We start from the raw sequence: 24,020 nt of genomic DNA on the forward strand, positions 1-24,020 counted from the left end.
AGTGAGATAAGCCTCTACATCCTTACATTTGTCCTCTAGCCATCCCTGCTTAGCCATTTTGCACTTCCTGTCGATCTCATTTTTGAGACGTTTGTATTCATTTTTGCCTGCTTCCTTTACTGCATTTTTATATTTTCTCCTTTCGTCAATTAAATTCAATATTTCTTCTGTTACCCAAGGATTTCTACTAGCCCTCGTCATTTTACCTCCTTGATCCTCTGCTGCCATCACTACTTCATCCCTCAGAGCTACCCATTCTTCTTCTACTGTATTTCTTTCCCGCATTCCTGTCAATTGTTCCCTTATGCTCTCCCTGAAACTCTGTACAACCTCTGATTTAGTTAGTTTATCCAGGTCCCATCTCCTTAAATTCCCACCTTTTGTAGTTTCTTCAGTTTTAATCTACAGTTCATAACCAACAGATTGTGGTCAGAGTCCACATCTGCCCCTGGAAATGTCTTACAATTTAAAACCTGGTTCCTAAATCACCGTCTTACCATTATATAATCAATCTGATACCTTCTAGTATCTCCACGATTCTTCCATGTATACAACCTTCTTTTATGTTTCTTGAACCAAATGTTAGCTATTATTCAGTTATGCTCTGTGCAAAATTCTACCAGGCGGCTTCCTCTTTCATTTCTTAGCCCCAATCCGTATTCACCTACTATGTTTCCTTCTCTACCTTTTCCTATTCTCGAATTCCAGTCACTCATGACTATTAAATTTTCGCCTCCCTTCACTACCTGAATAATTTATTTTATCTCATCATACATTTCATCAATTTCTTCGTCGTCTGCAGAGCTAGTTGGCATATAAACTTGTACTGCTGTAGTAGGTGTGGGCTTCGTATCTATCTTGGCCACAATAATGCGTTCACTATGCTGTTTGTAGTAGCTTACCCGCAGTCCTATTTTTTATTCATTATTAAACCTACTCCTGCATTACCCCTTTTGATTTTGTATTTATAACCCTGTATTCACCTGACCAAAAGTCTTGTTCCTCCTGCAACCGAACTTCACAAATTCCAATTATATCTAATTTTAACCTATCCATTTCCCTTTTTAAATTTTCTAACCTATCTGCCCGATTAAGGGATCTGACATTCCACGCTCCGATCCGTAGAAGGCCAGTTTTGTTTCTCCTCATAACGACATCCTCTTGAGTAGTCCCCGCCAGGAGATCCGAATGGGGGACTATTTTACCTCCGGAATATTTTACCCAAGAGGACGCCATCATCATTTAACCATACAGTAAAGCTGCATGCCCTCGGGAAAAATTACGGCTGTAGTTTTCCCTTGCTTTCAACCGTTTGCAGTACCAGCACAGCAAGGCCGTTTTGGTTAGTGTTACAAGGCCACATCAGTCAATCATCCAGACTGTTGCCCCTGCAACTACTGAAAAGGCTGCTGCCCCTCTTCAGGAACCACACGTTTGTCTGGCCTCTCAACAGATACCCCTCCGTTGTGGTTGCACCTACGGTACGGCCATCTGTATCGCTGAGGCACGCAAGCCTCCCCACCAGCGCAAGGTCCATGGTTCATGGGGGGGGGGGGGGGTTCGGCATTGTAGGACCTATCATTTTTATACTGAATCCCTCAGCAGCAAGCGCACTCGCTTTGCTACAAGTCCACCTGGCTTGCTTCTCCACGTGACCCCATTTGAGCTCTCACTACTAAACGTATTACTGAAATATAGTCGGGAGAGCAATATTTGATTCATTAGGACTTTCAGTCATTATCGTCAGTCTGTTGCATCACAGAGGGTAGGAGCCCCTTGTTCTCGAGCCAACTCTTATTCTCATAATAGTTCAGTATATCCTATCCTTTAACCTAATGTTTGTGTCGATAGTCATGTGCCTTTATGTTCTGATGCATAATAAATCTCATTGTAATATTTAATCTGCATATCATTTTTTAGATATATGCAGAAACCCATTCCCCGTGATATGATAGAGTGCTCTTTTTTCTCTAAGTATATTACGATTTTTATTAAATTATTGTGAGTGTGCATTCCTTATTTTACCAACTAGCAGGGTCCACTATCAGTTCCTTTCTTTGCCGTTGCGCAAACAATCAATTAGGTGGTAGGTAAGGACGGGGTCAAGTGCATGTCCCGTTCTCATGCAAAATTTCCCCACAATTAAAGAGGTACAAACTCTTCTCCACCTCGGCACCTCGCAAATACTTCAGAAATTTCTACATCTTATAGGCGCACAAGTAGCTCATCTACCTTGTTTTTCATCTTCTTAATGTTCTGACGAAACACATTAATTTTACTTTCCTGGAAAGTTTTACATGTGTTATGGTCCTTTTCTGTTCTAATTTCTTTGAAGACTGTCTGTCTGTAACTTGACTCTAACGTAAACTAATGTGTCCCGCTGACTTTAGTAGTGATTTTGTCTTGTGTGTTTTTGGTCCTTCTTACACTTTCTGCAAGATACTCAGTTAATCTCGCTTCCCACTCCTATTGAGGTAAAGCCATAATTTATGTATGCTAATCTCCCAACTGCAGGAACAGGCACAGCACTTGGTCCCACTCAAAAGTAATCCACTCAGCTCTTTATTTAGGCGGCTGATAGTCTCCTTGAATCAGGGCTCGCGAGGAAACTGTAGAATCTCCACACGAGTGCTGTTGATGCTTCAGTTTCCTCCAGCATAATTTTGATATTACTCTGAAAGTTGCTTACCATGCTGTTTCCCGCTCTTTCTACTACAGGTTCCTGATCCTCTTCATCAATATGTCTGCTCACGGGCCCTGTGTTCTCTGTCACGTGACTAAGTTTAGCACTAGGTTTCACTATGACTGTGAGCCGGTATTCTACACCTAGCTCTTCGTGTAGCATTTAGCCTCACCTCTATTGTGACTGCTCCCAAACAGCAAGACTCTTATTTCTGCTTTACTATTCTACCAACATAGCCTTAATGTTATTCCTAAGAGTCTCTTGCACTGTACTGTGTTCAAAAACGTTTGAGGCTTTTTTCCTACTTCAGGTAATAATTCAGACTGATTGTTAATCAGAATTTGAAATGTAATTTCTGAGGTTATCGCCTTTTATCTATTACGTGCTACCTTTTGCCAGTTTATGTTGTCTCTTTCCCCTTCAAACCGTCTCCTCCAAAACACACAATTTCTAATCCTGCCTCAGGGGCACAAGTCTTTCTTCCATGTTCAATGACTCTACGATACTCTGAAACTCTATGTCAGAGTCTCATCTGACACTTCACTGGCTTCCTTGCTGCAATCACGCCAGAGAAATATCAACATACAGTCCAGACATGATATTCTGATACTAAATAACCTACGACAATATCCGCATTTGTCACAAAAGATGCTGCTTTTACAGTAATCACAAAAGCACTAACAGACAACTGAACTGTAATAAAGTAATAACTAGTAAAAACTTATCTTTTGGTGCGTTATGCAGCTAACTTCTAGGCGGCATGCACACGTAAAAATACAAGAATGTAAACGCCACACAGAAGTTCGTTGAACGTAAGTTTTGCAAGGCATGAACTGAAAGACGACTATACAGCGCGATATATTTTAACGAACATCTTCAACAGACACTATCAATAAATTACATAAAGCACTGCAATGTACCCAAACAACACGTAGCGACTAGACAGAGGGCAGACGTTGACTCTAGAATGTAAACACCCCACATACATCCACTGAATGTAAGTCTTACCCACTGAATGTAAGTCTTACATCACAGATGACACGAAACGAATGGAAACCAGAGAAAGCACAATATTTTGAACAACAATATTGAACCGACACGACAAGGAAATTACGAAAAGCGCTGTAATGTGTTCGAAACAACAGTAGCCCTCTGACACTGCTGGTGTTCACGTCAGAGTACTTGGAGTGTGCAACCATCCACCACGACTGTCAGCTGCCAACCTGTCAGGGGAAAGACGTCGCACAACCACGATCTAACTGCTCTTTGATGAAGACAACAGTGAGCGTGGAGGTCGACCATCTGAAGAGGTCTGAAATTGTCAGAATTCTACTACTCATGACATTAGAATAACCTGAAGTTACTTCCTTTTTTTATGTTGAAAAGCTGTGCGGCTGGTCCCGGTGGAGGTTCGAGTCCTCCCTCGGGCATGGGTGTGTGTGTTTGTCCTTAGGATAATTTAGGTTAAGTGGTGTGTAAGCTTAGGGGCTGATGACCTTAGCAGTTAAGTCCCATAAGATTTCACACATAAAATAAATATCAAAACACAGCAGAAATTGAAGCTTCTCTGCTTTCTCTTGGTTTATATACCGATAAAAGTAATAATAAAATATTGATCGATGTTTAAATATATTGTTAAAATTGTTTTTGTGGGGATCCAGAGTCTCTAAATGCTTAATAATAGAAAACATTGTTCGAAGTAGCCTGTAATGTAGACGATCTTTGTTTAGACCGTTCGATCAGATAATTTCGACGACTTATCATTTTGAAGCACATACGTAATATTACGTATTACGTGCCGTAGTAGTCAAAGAATTTTGCACTACACGTGGAAAGTAGAGGGATGGTCTGTAACGTCTACTTTTTAAGTGTATTGAAAAATAGTTTGACAATTTCGGTACGTAGTACGTAATAGTAGATATGTGCTTGAAAATGACAAGTTGTCGAAATGTGCTGACTGCACAATACAAATAAACATCGTCGTTTACATTACGGACTCCTACGAACCGTGTTTTCTTTTATTATATATATTGTATTTCATACTTCCTACACAAAACTTGAAGGCAAAGAAAGTTTCGAAAAGACTGGTCAAATGTTTTGTGAAATGAATGTATCTTAATGAGCTGTCGTTAGAAGACCAAGTAGAGGAGAATAAATTTTCCCAAGCTTGTGTCTTCTTCTCAATGCGAGGGTGAAGTAACACAGTTATTAAAAGTTTGACAGTCCGTTCGCAGGAAGTTGACGTAATCAATAGGTTCCGAGTGTAACATTGCTTCAGCAGGCTTATTGTGTATATTTCTCTCTCACTTTAAACTATGCCCTAGAGCAACTTCTTATTGTCTTCTTCTTGTTTAAACACAACGTCCGAGTCAATATTAGGAATGCTTTTATTTATAGTCATTCCCACCAGCGTCAAAGTACAGCAAACATGAACAGCATCTGCTTCAAAAGTAGGGTTAAATTGGAAAACTTTATTGGGACGTGTACAGACTTGGTTTGCCAAAGCCGTGGCTACTTTGAAAAATAAGTTTGATCGTTTACTATGGCCTTAACAGCTCGTAGTTGAAGGGGTGTTAATCCACAGTATCCTTCCAGGGAGACTATATTCCTCGCGACAGATGTGTTTTATTTAATTCACATCATGCAGTTGTAGTGAATTGATAGGCGTCAACAGTGAGGAAACACCATAAGCTACAGTAACTATGCCTTCTTCACCAATTTTTGAGGTTTTTTTTTCTGCCTCTCACCTCCTAAACAAGAATCGTAGTGCACCTATAACTTAATAATTTTCAATATTAAACGTCCATGATAGTCTGTGTTCTTAGGCATTATATCGTGCTGCATTTCTTCTGATATTCCCGTATTAAAGCAGATGAAGGGAAGGGAACCAATTAATGTGCCACAAGGGAAAGGTAGGAAACAGTTTCTCTGCCTAACAGTTTCATCCCAATAGCCTAGAGAACGTCTCGTAGCATATCCAGGACCAGTGAGATGAAGTATGTTTCTTGTGGAGAGGCGTTACGTAGGAGAGAAAAATGTCCATTTCGGGAAACTACTTATAAGGAACCCGTGGCACTTCAGTCCAGGAATATCATGCGACAGTGGTTGCTCGAAAATGACGAATCTGTGGACTTATGCTGTGCCTCACAATTAAGCAAGCAGCTATATGTTCAGTTTTCTTTCTATTTATACTCTGAGAAATCTGCACTTCGTAGATATGAAGATGAAACTGTAACTGAAACCTTTTCGAGTGATTATTGAGGGGATATGCTGTCAGGTGGATATCCGATGGTTGGACTCCAATGCATGGAAGCCTTTTCATGGCACTAATGGTGGATGGAAGTTTATCTTACCATTCTCTTGTTCTCTTCATGTCCGACCCTGTGGTCTACATTGCACGTCGGCTTTTCGTCTCCTCCCTAATGGTATGACAAAGTCATAATTTTGTTATTTTCCCTGACTGAAACACTACTCCTGATACGGGCAATGAAGAGAAGGAAAATGTTACAGCACACTGGAGCTCCTTTAAATAGCGGTGAACAACAAAAGCAAGTAGCTATTAGTAAGATCAATCAAAAATTAAATAGTCTCATGACAGACGCTTCGTACTAGACATCTGAAACACGAAAGAGGGATGAAATCTTGCGTAGGAGGCAACAGACCATAATAGAAAATGCAGCGTCCTGTGTCAGTGCGTGTTTCCGCCTTCCCTGTGTCGGTAAGTTTAGCGAAATTTGTTTAAATACGCCACACTGTTCTGTAACACTTGCCCGTTTCTGGCGCTGTGTTCACAGTACACTTTCCAAATATTTGTGGATCACTACTGTCACACACACAGGGAGGCGACAGTTGTTAGTCTAAGACAGCTCCTTCAAAAATAAGACTACTAAATCTTCCCCATAAGCTTCTTACAAACACTGCTGATATATTAACAATTATTTTAAAATTGTCAGAGTTACAATGCTACTCCCACATGGCTATTCCGGATACAAGGTAATATTCAACGCAAGATGTCTTGCGAATGACTCTTTTTCCTTCGCATTAATTTGCACAAAGCCCCTATCAAGTACTACGTGGAAGCCACTACTACTTCACTGGAGTTGCATAATAATTCTCTCGAGTCCAGAACACTTACAAATACTCGAAGTTTCTCGTTACATATTCATCTTTTTTCTGGGTCTCGCCATTGACGAACTGCCAACGCCCCACAAACTTATTTTGTGCATCTGACAAAATGTACACGTCATTTTTCATTCTGATGAATTTCATTCTACGTGGACTGCATGATTTTTGGAATAAATTTGGAAGCAGAATACTAAACGTTTTAATATATGTTTTGAATAGTTGCTACTCACCGTAATGGAGCCAGGTATGAAGAAAACTCTGACAGACATCTGCGGCACCTGAAACAAAAGCGCTTATAATATTATTACAATACGATCCATTATGCTCACTAAAACATTATATTGTAATTCCACATTTCACTTAATTTCGGCTGCAAAATAATAGTCGCGGGATAAAGTGTGACAAGGACACCTAAACCGTATAATAATCGTTAATGTGCTACATGAAACAAATTATCCACAAACTTCTCGCTGTAGATGAAGGGGCACTGTTTGCCCTCAACAGTAAATCGCTTTTGTTTTGAGCAAAGAATAAAATCGTACTTGCTCTTGAAAGTCCTTTACCCTCACTTACACAATTACAATGGCATCTGCTGAACGCAATGGTTTTATTCCTTCTTTCCGCACACTAAATCCCTTTCCAAATTTCTGCTCCGTTTCCTTCACTACTTGCCCAACGTACACTTTGAATATCATCGGGGAGAAGCTACAACTCTGCCTCTCTCTCTTCTCAACTGCCGCATCCCTTCCATACCGTCCGACTCCTACAACTGCAGTCTTGTTGCTGTGCAGGTCGTAGCTGTATAATACCGAGCTTTTGCAGCCCAATAAATCGACTGCGACAGAGCACTCCATGGACATGTAGCATTTTATGACGTTGTGACAAGTTGAAATTCCAGTGTTAACATCATCATTCTTGTATTCGATGGTGGAGTAAGCAGTGGAAAGTAAGTGTAAATTAATAGAGATAGTAGCTTCAGTCCGGATAAAGCATGGGACACACACTTTCTCTTCCCGAATCACAAACACGTCGCTACTGTCAAGCTACGATTATCCACCTTCTTCCTTCGTTACTTTGCTTTGGTTTACTCGATCAGGCCCAGACGACCGTGCGCAGTTATAAGGTTTACCCTTCCATTGGAATCTACTTCATTCTTTCTGCCGCTAATCACCATCTAAGCATGAAATATATTTGCAGTTGCGAACGCGAACAACTATCAGTCGTATGATGGAATGATGACGAAGAAAATTTGGCCTGAGCGCGATCGAACCCGGATTTCTCGCTTTACGCGAGCGGTCGCCTGAACCGCTTTGGCTACCCGCGCACAACTCACGACTAAACCCACACCTCCATATGTCGTAGTTCCTACGTCACAATCTGTTCTCGTACACACGTTATGTAATGCCCGCACAGAGGAGGATATTTTAATTGCAAGTCACTGCCCAGTATCCTCGGGTGAATACGATATTTCCGAATAACGTTGCAATGTTAGTATGAACACGAATACATGTTCGAAAGAACATTGCATCGTTATTCTTAACAACGCAGGTACTCAATTGCCTGATCACCCTCTATGCCGATTGGCAACAAGTCCACACGCATTCCGTCCCTTCATCGATGTTTCTCCATCTCCGCGTCATGACTTCCGTGTATGAGACGAGTTCCCATCAGGTCCGCAGTAGTTGGGCTCTTGTAGATCTCATCCACCTTACATTAACGGTAGATCTTCCATTCTCCAGTGATCTCATCTTGTTCCATACCACAAGTTTCTTAAGGCTTCCGTTCGAAAACGAGAAAATGACCGGTTTCTAAGTCACTACCCCTTTTTTTTTCAGACACTCCCTGTTTTGGAACCGTGCATTCCTATCTGTTTCGTAGACCTGGAGTTTGAAATTTCTCGACAGAATGGAAGACTGAAAGAGCTATGTGAGAATGACCGATATGTTGGAGGTTTGGATCCTCCTTTATTCTCTGCCTCCTCTTTAAGGTCACCCCAAGATATTCAAAACCATAAACCCTTTTGGTGTATCTATATCCTAACATGAATAAAGTATCAACTCACAAATTCACCTGATAGGAAGATCTTTGACACAGAACGTCTCCGTCCCCTGCATTTTCTGTGGCCAAAAGCACAGTGACGCGAAGGCTGAAACTTCAGACTGTCATTTCACACGGAAGTTAGCGGAAAGGTATGAGGTATCCAGGGACTTATGATGGTTCTTGGTCGGTACTTCGGTCTAGTAACTGATTTTAGAATCACTTGAGGGAATGGGCGCTAGAGACGGCCAAAAGCAGTTTCAATCATTTTCTACTGATTTTGTTCTTGCCATACATAAGGTTGCTTTTTGCACAGCGTTTGTAAATATTTCGAGTCCTACACATTCAAAGACTGTATAGTACGTTACAGCTATTTGGAATTCATTGTTAATTCATCTGTTACAGAGTCTCACGACAAGTAAAGTCCTATATATTTTAAATGCTAGTTGTACAACGTGCGGACGGTAAAGCCGTACTCCGTCTGTTGCGCGTCATCTTGTACCTTGAAATGCAAGAAGGCCTTTTTCATGGAATATGTGATATTTGCAAACGAACGAAGTCTTATTGATGGCCGGCCGGTGTGGCCGTGCGGTTAAAGGCGCTTCAGTCTGGACTCGCGTGACCGCTCCTGTCGCAGGTTCGAATCCTGCCACGGGCATGGATGTGCATGATGTCCTTAGGTTAGTTAGGTTTAAGTAGTTCTAAGTTCTAGGGGACTGATGACCACAGATGTTAAGTCCCATAGTGCTCAGAGCCATTTTAACCATTTTTTTCTTACTGATGTCTTAACAATCTGACCTTTTTTGAAAACTGAAATTTGAGTTAGTATCCAACAACTTCAGTTTCAAAATGTTCGGCACCGTAGCTGAGTGGACAGCGCGCCGGCTTGTCACGCCGAGGGGGCCCGGGTTCGATTGCCGGGTGGGTTGGAGATTTTTCACAGCTCAGGGACTGGGTGTCTGTGCCGTCTTCATCATCATCATCATTTCATTTTCATCGACGAGCAAATTGCCGAAGTGACGTCACCTCACAAGACATGCACAAGGCGATCAAGTCTACCTGTCGGGGCCCTCGCCATACATTTCATTTCAGTTTCAAAATGCATTTAACTAGTAACTGGGTTTTTGGTAATTCTATTATTTCTCTAGATTTCAGTTACTGGTTGTTGGTGTGCAGTAGAGTAATAATGTAACCGAGAGACAACTAAATACCGTATTGACAAGGTTTTCTCGAATGCATCGCTTTTAAATTCCAATAGAATATTCGTTCCTTGACACAGTCCATTTTGTAGCTTGGAATACATTTTTACATTTGAAAAAACCTTAATTTTCCCAAGTAATTTATGTAATTTTCGAAAAAACTCTGCAGCACATGAAAAGTGAATGACATCATTTACAAAACTTAGCCAACTGCAAGTAGTACTCGTGTTCTGAGGGTTTCCCACAGACTTAATTATGTATGTAGACAGTTCATCCGTCCAGGAAATCGAGACTCTCAAAGACTTTTGCCTGTTATCGGCGATGATACTGGCTAGACATCGGTCTCGGAAACTCCACGTGTTTCAAGAACGTTTTAATTTCAAGTTTGAGGTCGGATAACAAACGACAAAATTTTCAGGTTTTTTCCCTTTACTTATACCTTTAAATCTCTTTTACTGCCAAATTTCATTATTCTATGTCAATGAAAAGCACCCCATACTCTCAGCGAGTGAGTTTGCGATTATCAAAATGTGTGATATAAACATACTGCATCTTTTGATTTCATTGTATGGAAATCTAAGTTTTTTACGCTGCCAAGGAACCATAGACCATAGTATGTGATATAAATTCCAACTTGATACCTGTGCGTAACATAAATGGCAGTATCCTTTGATTTCATTGATCTAGAAACCTAGGTTCTTACCCTGCCAAGGACCCGTAGACCTTAGTATGTATATAAATTTCAACTTGATACGCCTACCCGTTCCAGAGAAAAACTGGTTTTAACAGACGGACAGACAGACAGCGGGACATCAAATTACAAGAAAGTCCTTTTGTTCGTGTGATATACTAAAAAATTACCACTTTTCCGGCTTTTTTTCCGTCACATCTACTGTTAAACCTTCCTTTCTACCAAATTTCATCATTCTAGGTGAATGGGAAGTATCCTGTAGGTTTTGATGACAGTGATAGAATATCAAAATATCTGACATAAAAGGCCATATCTTTTGGGCTCATTGACTTAGTAGCTCAATTTCTTACACCACCAAGAGACGGCTTACGTTATTTTGTGATTTTCAACTTGATACAATCAGCCATCCTGAGGAAAAAGGGTTTTTAACAGACAGACGGAAAACAAAGTATCCTAAACTTCAAATAGAGAAATATGTAAACAGGCAGAACACAGCACTGCGGTCGACAACGCCTATGTAAGACATCAAGTGTCTGGTGCAATGGCAGGGAATCAAGATTTAAGTGAGTTTGAATGTGGTGTTATAGTCGACGCACGAGCGATGAGACACAGCATCTCCAAGGAAGCGATGAACAGAGATTTTCCCGTAAGACCATTTCATGCGTGTACCGTGAGTATCAGGAATCCGGTAAAACATCAAATCCCCTCCATCGCTGCAGCCGGAAAAAGATCCTGCAAGAACGGGGGCAACGACGACTGAAGAGAATCGTTCAGCGTCACAGAAACGCAACCCTTCCGCAAATTGCTGCGTGTGTCAGTGCTGGGCCGTCACCAAGTGCCAACGTGGGAACCATTCAACGAAACATCATCGACATGGGCTTTCGGAGCCGAAGTCCCACTCGTGTACCCATGATAACTGCACAACGCAAAGACTCACGCCTCGTCTGGACCCGTCAACATAGACACTGGACGGCTGCCGAATGGACACATGTTGCCTGGGCGGACTAGTCTCGTTTCAAACTCTATCGAATGGATGGACGTGTACGGGTATGGAGAAAACCTCATGAATCCATGGATCCTGCATGTCAGCAGGGGACTGTTCAAGCTGGTGGAGGCTCTGCAGTGGTGAGGGGCATGTGCTGTTGCATTGATATGGGACCCCTGATACGTCTAGATACGACTCTGACATGTGACACGTATGTAAGTATCTTGTCTGATCACCTGCATCCATTCATGTCCATTGTGCATTCCGACGGACTTGGGTAGTTCCAACAGGAGAATGCGACAACCGATGCGTGTAGAATTGCTACAGAATGGCTCCAGGAACAACCTTATGATTTGAAACACTTCCGGCGGCCACCAAACTGCCCAGACATGAACATTATTGAGCATAAGTGGGATGCCTTGCTTACGTATTTATGGACAGCCCTGCAGGATTCATGGTGTCAATTCCGTCCAGCCCTACTTCAGACATTAGTCGAGTCCATGCCACGTCGTGTTGCGGCACTTCTGTGTGCTCGCGGGGGCCCTAGTCGATATTAGGCAGGTGTACCAGTTTCTTTGGCTCTTCAGTGTATGATGGTACTGTTTTTCCCGATTGACTACATAACCTTAAAAATGGAAATATAACTTATATTAAACATTTATTGGGGAGTTGGCTGCTGCCGAAGGTCTGAAAAGCGCTCCACGTTGAACTCTCTCCCCTACGGCCGAAATTTCAGCTGAAGAAGTAGAGTTTTTGTGCTGCACACTCGAAATCTAACGGGTGTTTGTTATTAATTTAAGTTTGACTTAAGACATGTGGACGAGGGGACAGATGTGCTGAATTGTTTTTGGGTAAAAATACAGAAGAAACAGGATTGTTGCAAATACTGACGGATGCAAATGCCGAACACATAAATTTGATCTCCCAAGTTCAGTTCTCAGAAGCTATTACGGTGTAAAAGACACCCACTCTATGGCTAATCAGGTGGAGTGTCAGAGCGTGGGCGGTCGCCTGCTGATACCTGACCAGTGCTTCACTGCAGACACGTGACGTGAACGCAGCGGTAACACTATGCGAGCATCATTACAATTCGATATACAGAGGCACCGCTGCGGTCCGAATTCTCGTCGGTGCAAATACCGTTTAGGCGTCCTTTCGACGAGAGCGATCCGCCGGCACGTATCGGTTCGGCTTCCGCGCGGGCGAGTTCGTGTTCGCAAACGTGAAACTGGAGTCGTAGGCTGCGCGTAACACGAGAGGAGGTGCTGGTGTGTGGGCGAGTGCGGTACGTCGGGATGGGGAGGGGGAAGGTGGGTCTGACCGGCGCGCTGAGCGCGGCGCTCTTTTTAATAATTGACGACCGCGGTCATTGTGAGCGCGGCGGACAATTGGCCCGTGGGCAGCAGAACCGTCGACAAAGGCGCGCCGGCCCCGCCTGCCGCACAATGGACGCGAAATACGGCGCCTGGCCGCCTCGCCGCTAGTACGAAGCGATTCGCGTATCCGCCTGCCCGCCTGGCTGGAACCGTGAGTGAAGCGTCCTCCTCATTCCAGCACGCGGACATCGCTCCTTGAGTCTCGTAATAACCAGCTGACATCTGCGTACAAAATGTGGACTAAATAAAAACATCTACAAAACAGCTTAAACCCTGTTTGAAGTGCTTTGTTCTGAAGTGGGATTCTCACAACAACATGTCGTTCTGTTACGAAACAAACAAGGGCACACGATGTGTCTTCTATCACCCTGACCCTTCTTCTAGTTCAGTTACGCCTCTTCATTGGGTATCCGAAACACCCTTCTACTCAAAATTCGTAAAAGTCATTCTCGTTCCCACAGTCATTTATTACAGATATGACCGGTTTCTGTTCCTAGTAGTACGCAATCTTCAGATAATTCACCGTCCGGCTGACATTTGAGTACTGCTCGAGCGTTTGGGATCCCTATCAGGTCGGATTGAGGGAGGACATTGAAGTAATTCAGATTCGGGCTGCTAGATTTGGCACTGGTAGGTTTAATCATCACGCGAGTCTTACGGAAATGCTTCAGGAACTCGGGTGGGAGTCTCTAGAGGAAAGGAGGCGTTCTGTTCGTGAATTGCTACTGAGGAAATTTAGAGAACCAACATTTGAGGCTGACTGCAGTACAATTTTACTGCCGCCAACTTATATTTCGCGGAAAGACCACAAAGATAAGATTAGAGAGATTAGGTCTCGTACAGAGGCATATAGGCAGTCATTTTTCCTTCGTTCTGTTTGGGAGTGGAACAGGGAGAGAAGATGCTAGTTGTGATACGAGGTACCCTCTGCTACGCACCGTATGGTGCATTGCGGAATATGTATGTAGATGTAGATGTAGACATTGATGACGCTGGGAACAGGTGTGCTGACTCCAGTCGCCGTTTACAGTTACATTTACGTACATCATTAAAAAAGGACGTTCAAGTCTTAGCAAACGACACATAAAAAAAGGTTGGTGGCTCGCGCCAGCAGAACTGTTCCGCGTTCATCATAGTCAACCGAATGGAGCATTACCTCAAGATGGCCTACTACTACAGGTCGAAAACGCCCATATTTTTAATACATGAATGTGCGATCGAGATTGCTTTTCAATAAATTTACTTAACTGACAGATCTCTGTTTACAAGAAATGTTGTCTAAATTTATGAACCCATAAAATCTTCGGTATTCTTCTGTAACATGACATTTCATCTCTTCAAGGAAAGACTTCCTGCCACTCGATTTTTTTTTTCGGAGTAAAGAAAGTGAGAAGTTGTTTCTAGTGCCAGTAAGTAGTTTATTAGACGCTTCTGCAAATTTCAGTTATACTGCTACCCAAGTAACAAAACTCATGTACTACTCTTAGCGTATCATTAATGAATCAAACTAGATTCTTAATTACCTGTGACCATTCTAGCTACATTTGGAAGCCGTGAATCTGTGAAACAATTACTTGTTTGTATTCTCTGCTAGCAGTCATTTTTATTTATTTTTGTGTTTAATTTAACATATTTCAACGGCTTCCGAGTATGTTCTGCTCATCTTCAGGCTTATATACACAAGGAAAATGGTTACTTAAAAACAAAAGGTCTTAAGGGGGGGGGGGGGGGGTAGGACGTCAAACGGGACGACAGGACATTTTAATTTCCACTGTCTATAATTTTACAAGTAAAAACTTTGTCTATAATTTTACAAGTAAAAACTTTGTCAACATGACCAGAAAGGATTCAGGATTCACACTCGTAGCAGCTGAAGTTCAAAAACATAACAAAATAATTTTTTTACATGTGAAATTTCATCATTTTTTCACTTACTATTGGCTGAATTTGTTGCTATAGGTACACTCTCCTTCATAAGTAAGAGAGACTGTTCTATGAATTTTGCACAGCATACAAACCATACTTACAGGTGTCTGAAACTCCAGAATATATTTAATTTATGAAAAAATGAATGAGCTGTTACGTTTTAAACTTTATGTTTCGAAAAAAATCAAATTTTGTAGTTAATTATCCCAATATTTACCACAGTTTTTAATAGATTTGGAAAATTATAGAGTTTCATACACCTGTAAGTTAGGTTTGTATGCTGTGCAAAATTCATCAAAGAATCTCTCTTACTTGTGAAGAAAAATGTACCTATAGCAACAAACGCAGCCAACAGTAAGTGAAAAAAATGATGAAATTTCATATCTAAAAAAAATTTATTTTGTTATGTTTATGCACTTCCACTGCTATGAGTGTGAATCCTGAATCCTTCCTGGTCATGCTGACAAAGTTTTATGAATTTATTCGTAAAAGTATAGACAGTAGAAAATAAAATGTCCTGTGGTGTCTCTCCAGCTCCAAGTCGGCCCATTTGACGTCCTACCCCCCTTAAGCCAAATTAGCACAAGTAATTTTTATTATCAAGTTGAGTCTCGAGCTAGCTTCTTTTGTACTGAAAAATGTGTAATCTATATCATGCTGGATGTGTATGAAGAGCTAAAGTATCAAGGCGACAGAGTAGCAGATGCCTGCTCCATATTGTCTAAATTAACCTAACAGTGCCGAAGCGGAGCAGGAAGCGTATAGCCCAACGCTATAATTTCTCCACATGGAAAGGGCAGAAATTTGGGACAGTAGCGCAGCAGTGTGAGTTGGGATCTGGGTCTTAATGAATTGCCCTTACTGCCACACGCCCTAGTTCTAACACTTCCTCACTCCTTTTCCCAAGCTCGGTAAGCACTAACTGTTAGGAATGGGACGATGCTTTCTGTTTTCTTCTCGTCTTGATTAAACGAGACAAATATAAGGTTGCGGGGGCTGTGGCACTAGATGTTCCACCACAGCCTTAGATTCTTGTTTCTGCTATGTACATGGGCCTTGCTGTTGGTTGCGAGGAGTGATTCCACACGAGAACTCCCTGCAATTTGTGCCTCACAGCCAAGCACAGCAGCCGGTCTCTGGACACATGTTGCTTCTATTGCTTCCTGAATCACCTGAAAAGAGAACCTTTTCGCTCGTAGTTAACGTTTTGCAACAAGTCACGTTGCAGGAGCCTTACAGGTTACCGTGATTACGTCATACAAGCAATCTACGTGTGTAAAGACTCATCTGTCATTGAGACAGTTTGTCATGTCTTTTTGGAAGACTGCTTGATTCACGCATTCTCAGTTTCTGGCTAATGTTCTTCGTCCACATATTTGTAAATTATTACATGTACGTTTCACAGAAAATCATGTTGCAGGAGCCTCACAGGTTACCGTGATCAAGTCATAAAAGATATCTACGTCTACAAAGGCTCATCTATCATAATAGGTTATTATGGAATAGTCGGCAAATAATGTAATAAGATGGTAAAGATGCAGACAATCGCGTAAATTGTATGAAAATATTTAGTGTACACAAAATACAATTCCGAGATCTTACTTAATTTATCAGTAACATAAAATCAACTGATTCGCTAACTTATTTGCAAAGTTTATTAACTTCAAAACAAAGAACTGAAACAATAATTTGTTCATTTTTTGGATGTGGTTCTTTTTGCATTCATCTATCTGCAGCAGTCATAAACGTAACAAAAAAATGGTTCAAATGGCTCTGAGCACTATGGGACTTAACTTCTGATGTCATCAGTCCCCTAGAACTTAGAACTACTTAAACCTACCTAACCTAAGGACATCACACACATCCATGCCCGAGGCAGGATTCGAACCTGCGACCGTATCGGTCACGCGGTTCCAGACTGTAGTGCCTAGAACCGCCCGGTCACTCCGGCCGGCTAAACGTAACATCCGTGGCGATGAACTATTTTATGTCCCATTGCGACAGGAGTGCATTCTCCCGGGAACAGCTGCTACCACTGATTCAAGTGCTCATGAGTCTATATATTTCATCCGACAGTGATTTAGATTCTCGGTTTAGCACAATATAGATACAGACCAGCAGTCAGATATCCACACAATATGTAGCCACAGAGTTTGCATAATGTCTCGTGGAGGGTGCAGCCAGCATGTGAGGTGGGCGTGCCCGCTGACGCGTTAGCGCTGGCAAATACCGCAGGGCAACAGCTGGTCAATTGTTATCTCATTTTGTCTTTTAAGCCTTTGTCTATGCAGCATACCATCTTCCTGAACTCGATCTTGCCTGTCTACGTTCCTCGATTTGGATTACTCTCAGGACAGAGCTGTCACACTTTACGACAACCTTCGCTTTCAGTAAGCCGTTCACAATGAGACCTCTATTACTAGCAACCAGAAGTCCGCTTTCTTAAACCAGCCACAACGTCATAGTCTTCACGAATGATCAGAAATTTTGTTTCTACCTATTTCCGTGTAAGATTCTTCTGCTTCTCTTTCTTCTTTCCTTACTTCCTCATTAATGTGTCAATTCAAGTGATATTTATTTTCTAAAAATAACAGGTATTTATACAATAGTAGATAGCGACAGTTCAAACAGCGTTGTTAGGGACTTACATGTGTTGTAGTAAATTCAAATGACGTACAAATCACCGATGAGATCACCTCACATTTTGCTCCAAAATGATGTGAATTCAAGAAATTGATACGCAAATCGAAAAGATTAATTAAAGGGTTAAAATACGTAACATATACGTTTATTACCATTGTATACAAGTGTGTATCGCAGGGCCGATTTTGCTTAGCGTAGACACGTATAATGGTCGCCTAGTCGTAGATATTGCTATAATCGCAATATTTCACTCCCATTTACGGAGCTTGTTAGCACTTGATGTTAGGTTGGCGCGATTAAAATGCATTGTGGTAATCGCTGCTGCTTGCTGGATCGCTGCTGTGTCTTGATGCTAATGCTGCCTCTAAATCTAGTTGTCTAGGGGTAAAAAGATGAGGTCCCGTGTTTTTGATGTGCTTTTGATGATAAATAATGAGCGAAACCAATAAATATTTAAACTTCAAACATTTATTACTCTGGTGGCCATCTTAATTCCACTGTCCACCAAAGACAATGACACAACACAAACTAGCACTTCCTTTACATGTTTTTTGCGATGTTTATCCACCTCGAAGAATAACACAGATGCACTTTACCAAAGTAACATTCCGACTCCGCTCCCGACCCTTCTTGCTGCTTGCATTTATAACCTTGTCAAAGAACTACTACAAAGAGATATAGTTTATAAGTCACATGTACATCTGTTATCGTAATTTGTGCAGAAAAGTTATTAATTTATATCGAGTGACATAATTTAACAGGTTATTAAAATGACAGACAGATTTGTTGACTTGACAGAATAATTCATTGCTACAAAAAGGCCGTTTTTTTACAAGTTCGTCAACTGACTTCTCTAATTTGCATAAATAAGTAAATAGCGTGAATTATTAAGAATTAAATTGGTTTTCGTCTAAAATAGGAGTGTTTACGTGAATACTGAGTGAAAACGGTCCTAGGGAACAAATAGGTTTCACTGGGTGATTTTTATTTAAGGAGATCCAAAATACGTAAGTTGGCCACTATTTTTCGTATTTCATGTTAATTATTTAAGATGAACTTAGTGTCTTTACATGATGACATTTGCTGTATCAGTGATCAAGTGGTATTAACTTTTGTGTGGGTCAGTTATTCAGTATAATTTAATGGGTTGACTGTGTATGGACACATATTATGCAATCTTTGTTAACATACACAATAACTTTTCTATAATCATATCGCATACTTCGGTAAAGTAAAGCCTTTAATAGGTTCCGTTACACACGGCCGTAGGAGAGAAGTGGGAAGGGGGGGGAGGGGATTGAATGAACCATCACATTACTCTATGAAGTCTGTCGCTGCTTGATGACACGTGTGGCTAATTCGAGGTCTACACACCGAGTCGAAGCTGTCGTAGTTTCGTGGCGGCGAGTTGGCATTCGGAAGCTTTCATTTTCAGCGCTCAGCAACTTTGACTGAAGTGCACTGGGCGGTTTTTACACTGACCGACTGACAGAGTTTCCGTGATGGTTGTCACGCAGAAGCGATGTTATTGCAACGCTTGGAGGCGGATGTCAAGCAAGGAAAACGCAATACGCAGATATGCAGTCAGATGCTTAAGATCCCAGCGCTGGGCAGCAAGGATTCATCAATTAAACAGGGACCGGGCAAAGAATAGGTCAGAAAGTGGCGATAAGCGTTGAGATGGATGTATTGCTCTGATCCAAGTCTGGAGACTGACTAGGCAATGTGTTGACATGCCTCCACAAGACAATCGCATCGCTGCCGTGTCACCGCCTGCGTGCCTGAATGCCCTGTTGCTCTCTTGCTGCCTGAACGCAGCTTTTCTTGTTTCCTAGCTCTTCCATTACTCACAAGATTGCCTGAATTCTCTGTCATGTCAACGTTGTCATTGTCACACCGAATTTGCAATTTCACGCAATGACTCTCCTCAGTTTCGTAACCACTCCTCCCATTTCAGGGTGGAAATTGATAAAAATAGAGCAATAATACCCCTTAACTTGTTTGGAATTTATCGTAAAATTTCATAAGCAGAAAATATACATGTGTGTGTGAATTCCTAAGGGATCAAACTGCTGAGATCGTCGGTCCAGAGACTTACACACTACTTAAAGTAATTCGTGCTAAGAACAACACACACACACACACACACACACACACACACACACACGCTCGAGGTAGGACTCGAACCTCCGACAAGAGTGGCCACGCAATCCTTGACATGGCGCCTCTAACCGCGCGGCCACTCTGCGCGGCAGCAGATAATAAATGAACTGGTGTTACTAGAGGATTTTCTGTCATGCAACTTAAAGGATTAACTAAGCATAACATCACTAGTAATGATGTTGTTAATACAAATGTAATAGACTCCTTAAATGTAAAATATGGGTGGACTGGGATTTTTTCTATATCCTCTTTAACCCTAAAAGGTTATTAGACTCTGTTTGGTGATGAAAAAAAAAGGGGAATTGCAGCCACAACTGCAATAATAAATGTTAGTATAAAATGAAATGTAAAAAATCGATTCAAAGTTGCATTATCTACAGCAAATTCTCCCCACACTCACTGAACGAAATCTGTTCCAAAATAAGGAATTGCTGGTAACAGTTTTTTAATTACTGTTGCAACTCAGAATGATATTTGACCTAAAGGTAGAACATGTCTTATCCATGCGGTTGTTATAACAAAAAATAGAATTACTGACCCAATTATTCATGTGGGGTGTGACTCGAGAACTCCCCTTTTTGTTATCACGTGTCCTAAATACCGCGGCAGTTCCGCGCACTGACTGCAGTCTGCCCAGTGCATTATTCCGGTGTCTGGCTGCGTTCCCCAGTTTTTGCGAAAACAGCCACACAACAACAGACTCACTTGTTTGTAACGACCGCCGGTGTGAGGCGTGGGTGCTCTTGTGTCCATGCTTCGTCCAAGAATCTTCTGGCATTCGTGATTTATCAGCAGCTTTCTTGCCATCCTCCAAACTTTCTATGCAGTCCCGAAAGTCCAACGTTACGCACACCATCCCAGTGTGACCTCTGGGTACTCTTGCGTCCACGTGTCGTCCAGCATCTGCTGTAGGGGTTCATGACTTAAAAGCATTCTGCTCGTTGTCTGTTGGACTTAGCGAAAGGTAGCTTCTTCTTCTGCAGTCACAAGCAGTCCTGCTTGTGGCGCCTGTGTTTCCGGAGCGTACTGCCAGTAGATTAAACACCTCCCCTTGTCCTCAGCTCCCGGTGGTACCTTTCGGCCTAGTATTACAGTGCAAAAAAGAAATAAAACATAGCGAACAGTAGCAGAACTTCGTGATCAATGATTATCAACTCTAAGTTTACGATGTCCTTAGGTTAGTTAGGTTTAAGTAGTTCTAAGTTCTAGGGGACTGATGAACATAGATGTTAAGTCCCATAGTGCTCAGAGTCTCTAAGTTTACGATACCACGGCCAGCCTTGGTGGCCGAGCGGTTCTAGGCGCTACATCTGGAACCGCGCGACCGCTACGGTTGCAGGTTCGAATCCTGCCTCGGGCATGGATGTATGTGATGTCCTTAGGTTAGTTAGGTTTAAGTAGTTCTAAGTTCTAGGGGACTGATGACCTCAGCAGTTGAGTCCCATAGTGCTCAGAGCCATTTGTTTTTACGATACCACGTGTTTTTAAAACAGGTCTCAGCTCCTCAGAGTCCTTCCTGTACGTCACGCTGCAGATTTATGTGGCAGATTGTGCGTGCATAAGAGCAATATATATATATATATATATATATATATATATATATATATATATATATATATATATATATAAAAGCAATACGCCAAGCAAATGCAAACTCGACCAGAGAATAACGAAGTGTGGCACGGGTGAGGCCTCGTCCCCTGCGCAGCCGGCAACCAGCAGGACGTGAGCCACAGCGGTCGTGACGTCACAGCGGCGGGCAGCAGGTGCACAGGCGACCACAATTAGGCCTTGCGCCCGGCCGCAGCCGATAAAACGCAATCAAAATGCGTGCCGCAGGCCGGCGCCGGCGCTCCCATAATTAGCTTCTAAATTCCTTGTCGGCGCCCGCACGCTGTTCACTGTTTGAAGCCCGCACCTCTTTCTAGGTTCTACGTTTTTAAACCGTGAAAAAGAGGCAAACTCATTCTCTCACTACCAATTACTATTCGAGAAATATTCCCGCACGGAACGAAAAGTAACACAGTCATTACAAACTAAATAGTAGTTAAATCATTGTGAAGTCATCTCTGACTTACATCGAGCTGACAAATGTCATGGGATACCTCTTAATATCTTGTCGGACCTCCTTTTGCTCGGCCTAGCGCAGCAGTTCGAATTGACGTGGACTCTGTAAGCCGCTGGAAGCCTCTGCAGAAATAATAAGCCATGGTAGCTCTATAGCCGTCCATAATTCCGAAAGTATCGCTGGAGCTGGACTTTGTGCACGAACTGACCTCTCGATTTCGTCCCAAATATGTTCAATGGGTGGACAAATCATTCGCTCGCGTTGTCCAGAATGTTCTTTTTACAATTCTTGAACAGTTGTGGTCCGGTGACGCTGTGCAGTGTCATCCATAAATACTGCATTTTCGTCTAGGAACATGAAGTCCAACAATAGCTCCAAAGAATCTCCAAACAGCCGAACGTAACAGTTTCCAGTCAATGATCAGTTCAGTTGGCCCAGAGGACCAAGTCCACTCCATGGAAACACGGCTCATATACTATTATGGAGCCACCACCACTTTGCACAGTGCCTTGTTGACAACTTGGGCCCATGGCTTCATGGGATCTACGCCACGCTCGAATCCTACCGTCAGCTCTTACCAACTGAAGTCGGACCTCATCTGACAAGGCCACTGTTTTCCAGGCGACTTGGGTCCAAATGGTATGGTTACGAGCTCAGGTGAGGTGCTGCAGGCGATATCGCACTCTAAGTAAAGGCACTCATGTCGCTCATATGTTGCCATACCCTATTAACGCCAAATTCTGTCGCAGTGTCGTAACTGAAACATTCGTCTTAGTCCCACATTGATTTCTGCGATTATTCCACGCAATGTTGATGGTTTGTTAGCACCTCATTTCTACGCAAACGCCGTTGCTCTCGGTCATTAAGTGAAGGCCTTCGGCCGCTGCGTTGTACGTGGTGAGAGGTAGTACCTGAATTTTGAATTCTCGCACACTCTGTATCTCGGAATATTGAATTCCCTAACGAGTTGGAATGTCCGTTGCGACTAGCTCCAAGTATCATTCAGCGTTCAAAGTCTGTTAATTCCCGTCGTGCAGCTACAATCACGTAGGAAACATATTTTCATGAATCACCTGAGTGCAAATGACAGTTCCGCCAATTCTGCCATTTTATACCTTGTGTATGCGATACTGCCCGCATCTGGATATGTCCATATCGCTATCCGATGACTTTTGTCACCTCGGTGTACTTATGCCCTAACGCAAACCAGAAAAAGGAAGAAAGATTAGTGTTTAAGGTTGGGTCGACAGCTTGGTCATTAGAGATGGAGCGCATGCTCGGATTACGAAAGGATGGGAAAGGAAATAGGACGTTCCCATTTCAAAGGAACCAGCCAGGCCTTTGCATGGAGCGAATTAGGGAAATCACGGGAAACGTATATCTGGATGGTCGGACGGGAATTTTAACCGTCGTCCTCCCGAATGCGAATTCATTGTGATTACCACTGCATCACCTCCCTCGGGACACAGACTAGTTGTGTGTGTAAGCATGCGCGCGCGCGTATGTGTGTGTGTATGTGTGTTTTGTTTTTCTGTACACGTAAAGGTGAGGTTATCAGAACCCACACGGAAATTAGCAAGAAGGAGTGTGGTTAAAAAGTCTAAAATGTCCAAACAAGCTAGAGTAAATCTGACACAGTTAATCACTCCCAACCACAGACTCCACAGACCATGGATACAGCCTTAAGGAAACTCAGTGACCCGCTTGATAAAAATTCTATTCCCGGCCACGGGTCGTATGGGAATTGGATATACTTCCTAATCTTCTTTTCCTTCTATGTCTCTGACGTCTCCTCCTCCCCCACTCGGTGTCCATCTTCTCCTCCTTCCCCCCCTGTCTGTCCATCACCTCCCCGCTTTCTATCTCCACCTTCTTCTCCCCCGTCTTTCTCCATGTTCTCGTACCCATCTCCCTGTCATTCTCGTGCTTTGCGATATCTGTGTCCATTTTCTCCCACCCCTCAGTCAATCTCCTAATGCCCCCTCTCTCTGACATTGAGCCTTGTTTATTGTTATTGCACATTCACTTTTTTGAAGTGTTATTCTAATCATAAACTGATAATGCTTAAATATATCTTCCTTGATTGCTAACAACGTTTCACTATTATATGTATTTATATATTAA

General features: G+C 42.4%; 1 protein-coding gene across 1 annotated transcript in view; it reads right to left on the minus strand.

Moving 5' to 3' along the window:
• LOC126088408 (uncharacterized) overlaps nucleotides 1–24,020 on the minus strand; it is a 1,096,577-nt gene that overhangs the window by 666,070 nt on the left and 406,487 nt on the right. Inside the window, exon 5 of the mRNA XM_049906547.1 lies at nucleotides 7,039–7,086. Within this exon, the coding sequence (XP_049762504.1) occupies nucleotides 7,039–7,086 (48 nt within the window). The remainder of the gene's footprint in view (nucleotides 1–7,038; nucleotides 7,087–24,020) is intronic.

This window comes from Schistocerca cancellata, chromosome 6 (assembly GCF_023864275.1).
Source record: "Schistocerca cancellata isolate TAMUIC-IGC-003103 chromosome 6, iqSchCanc2.1, whole genome shotgun sequence".
Taxonomy (NCBI): Eukaryota; Metazoa; Arthropoda; class Insecta; order Orthoptera; family Acrididae; genus Schistocerca; species Schistocerca cancellata.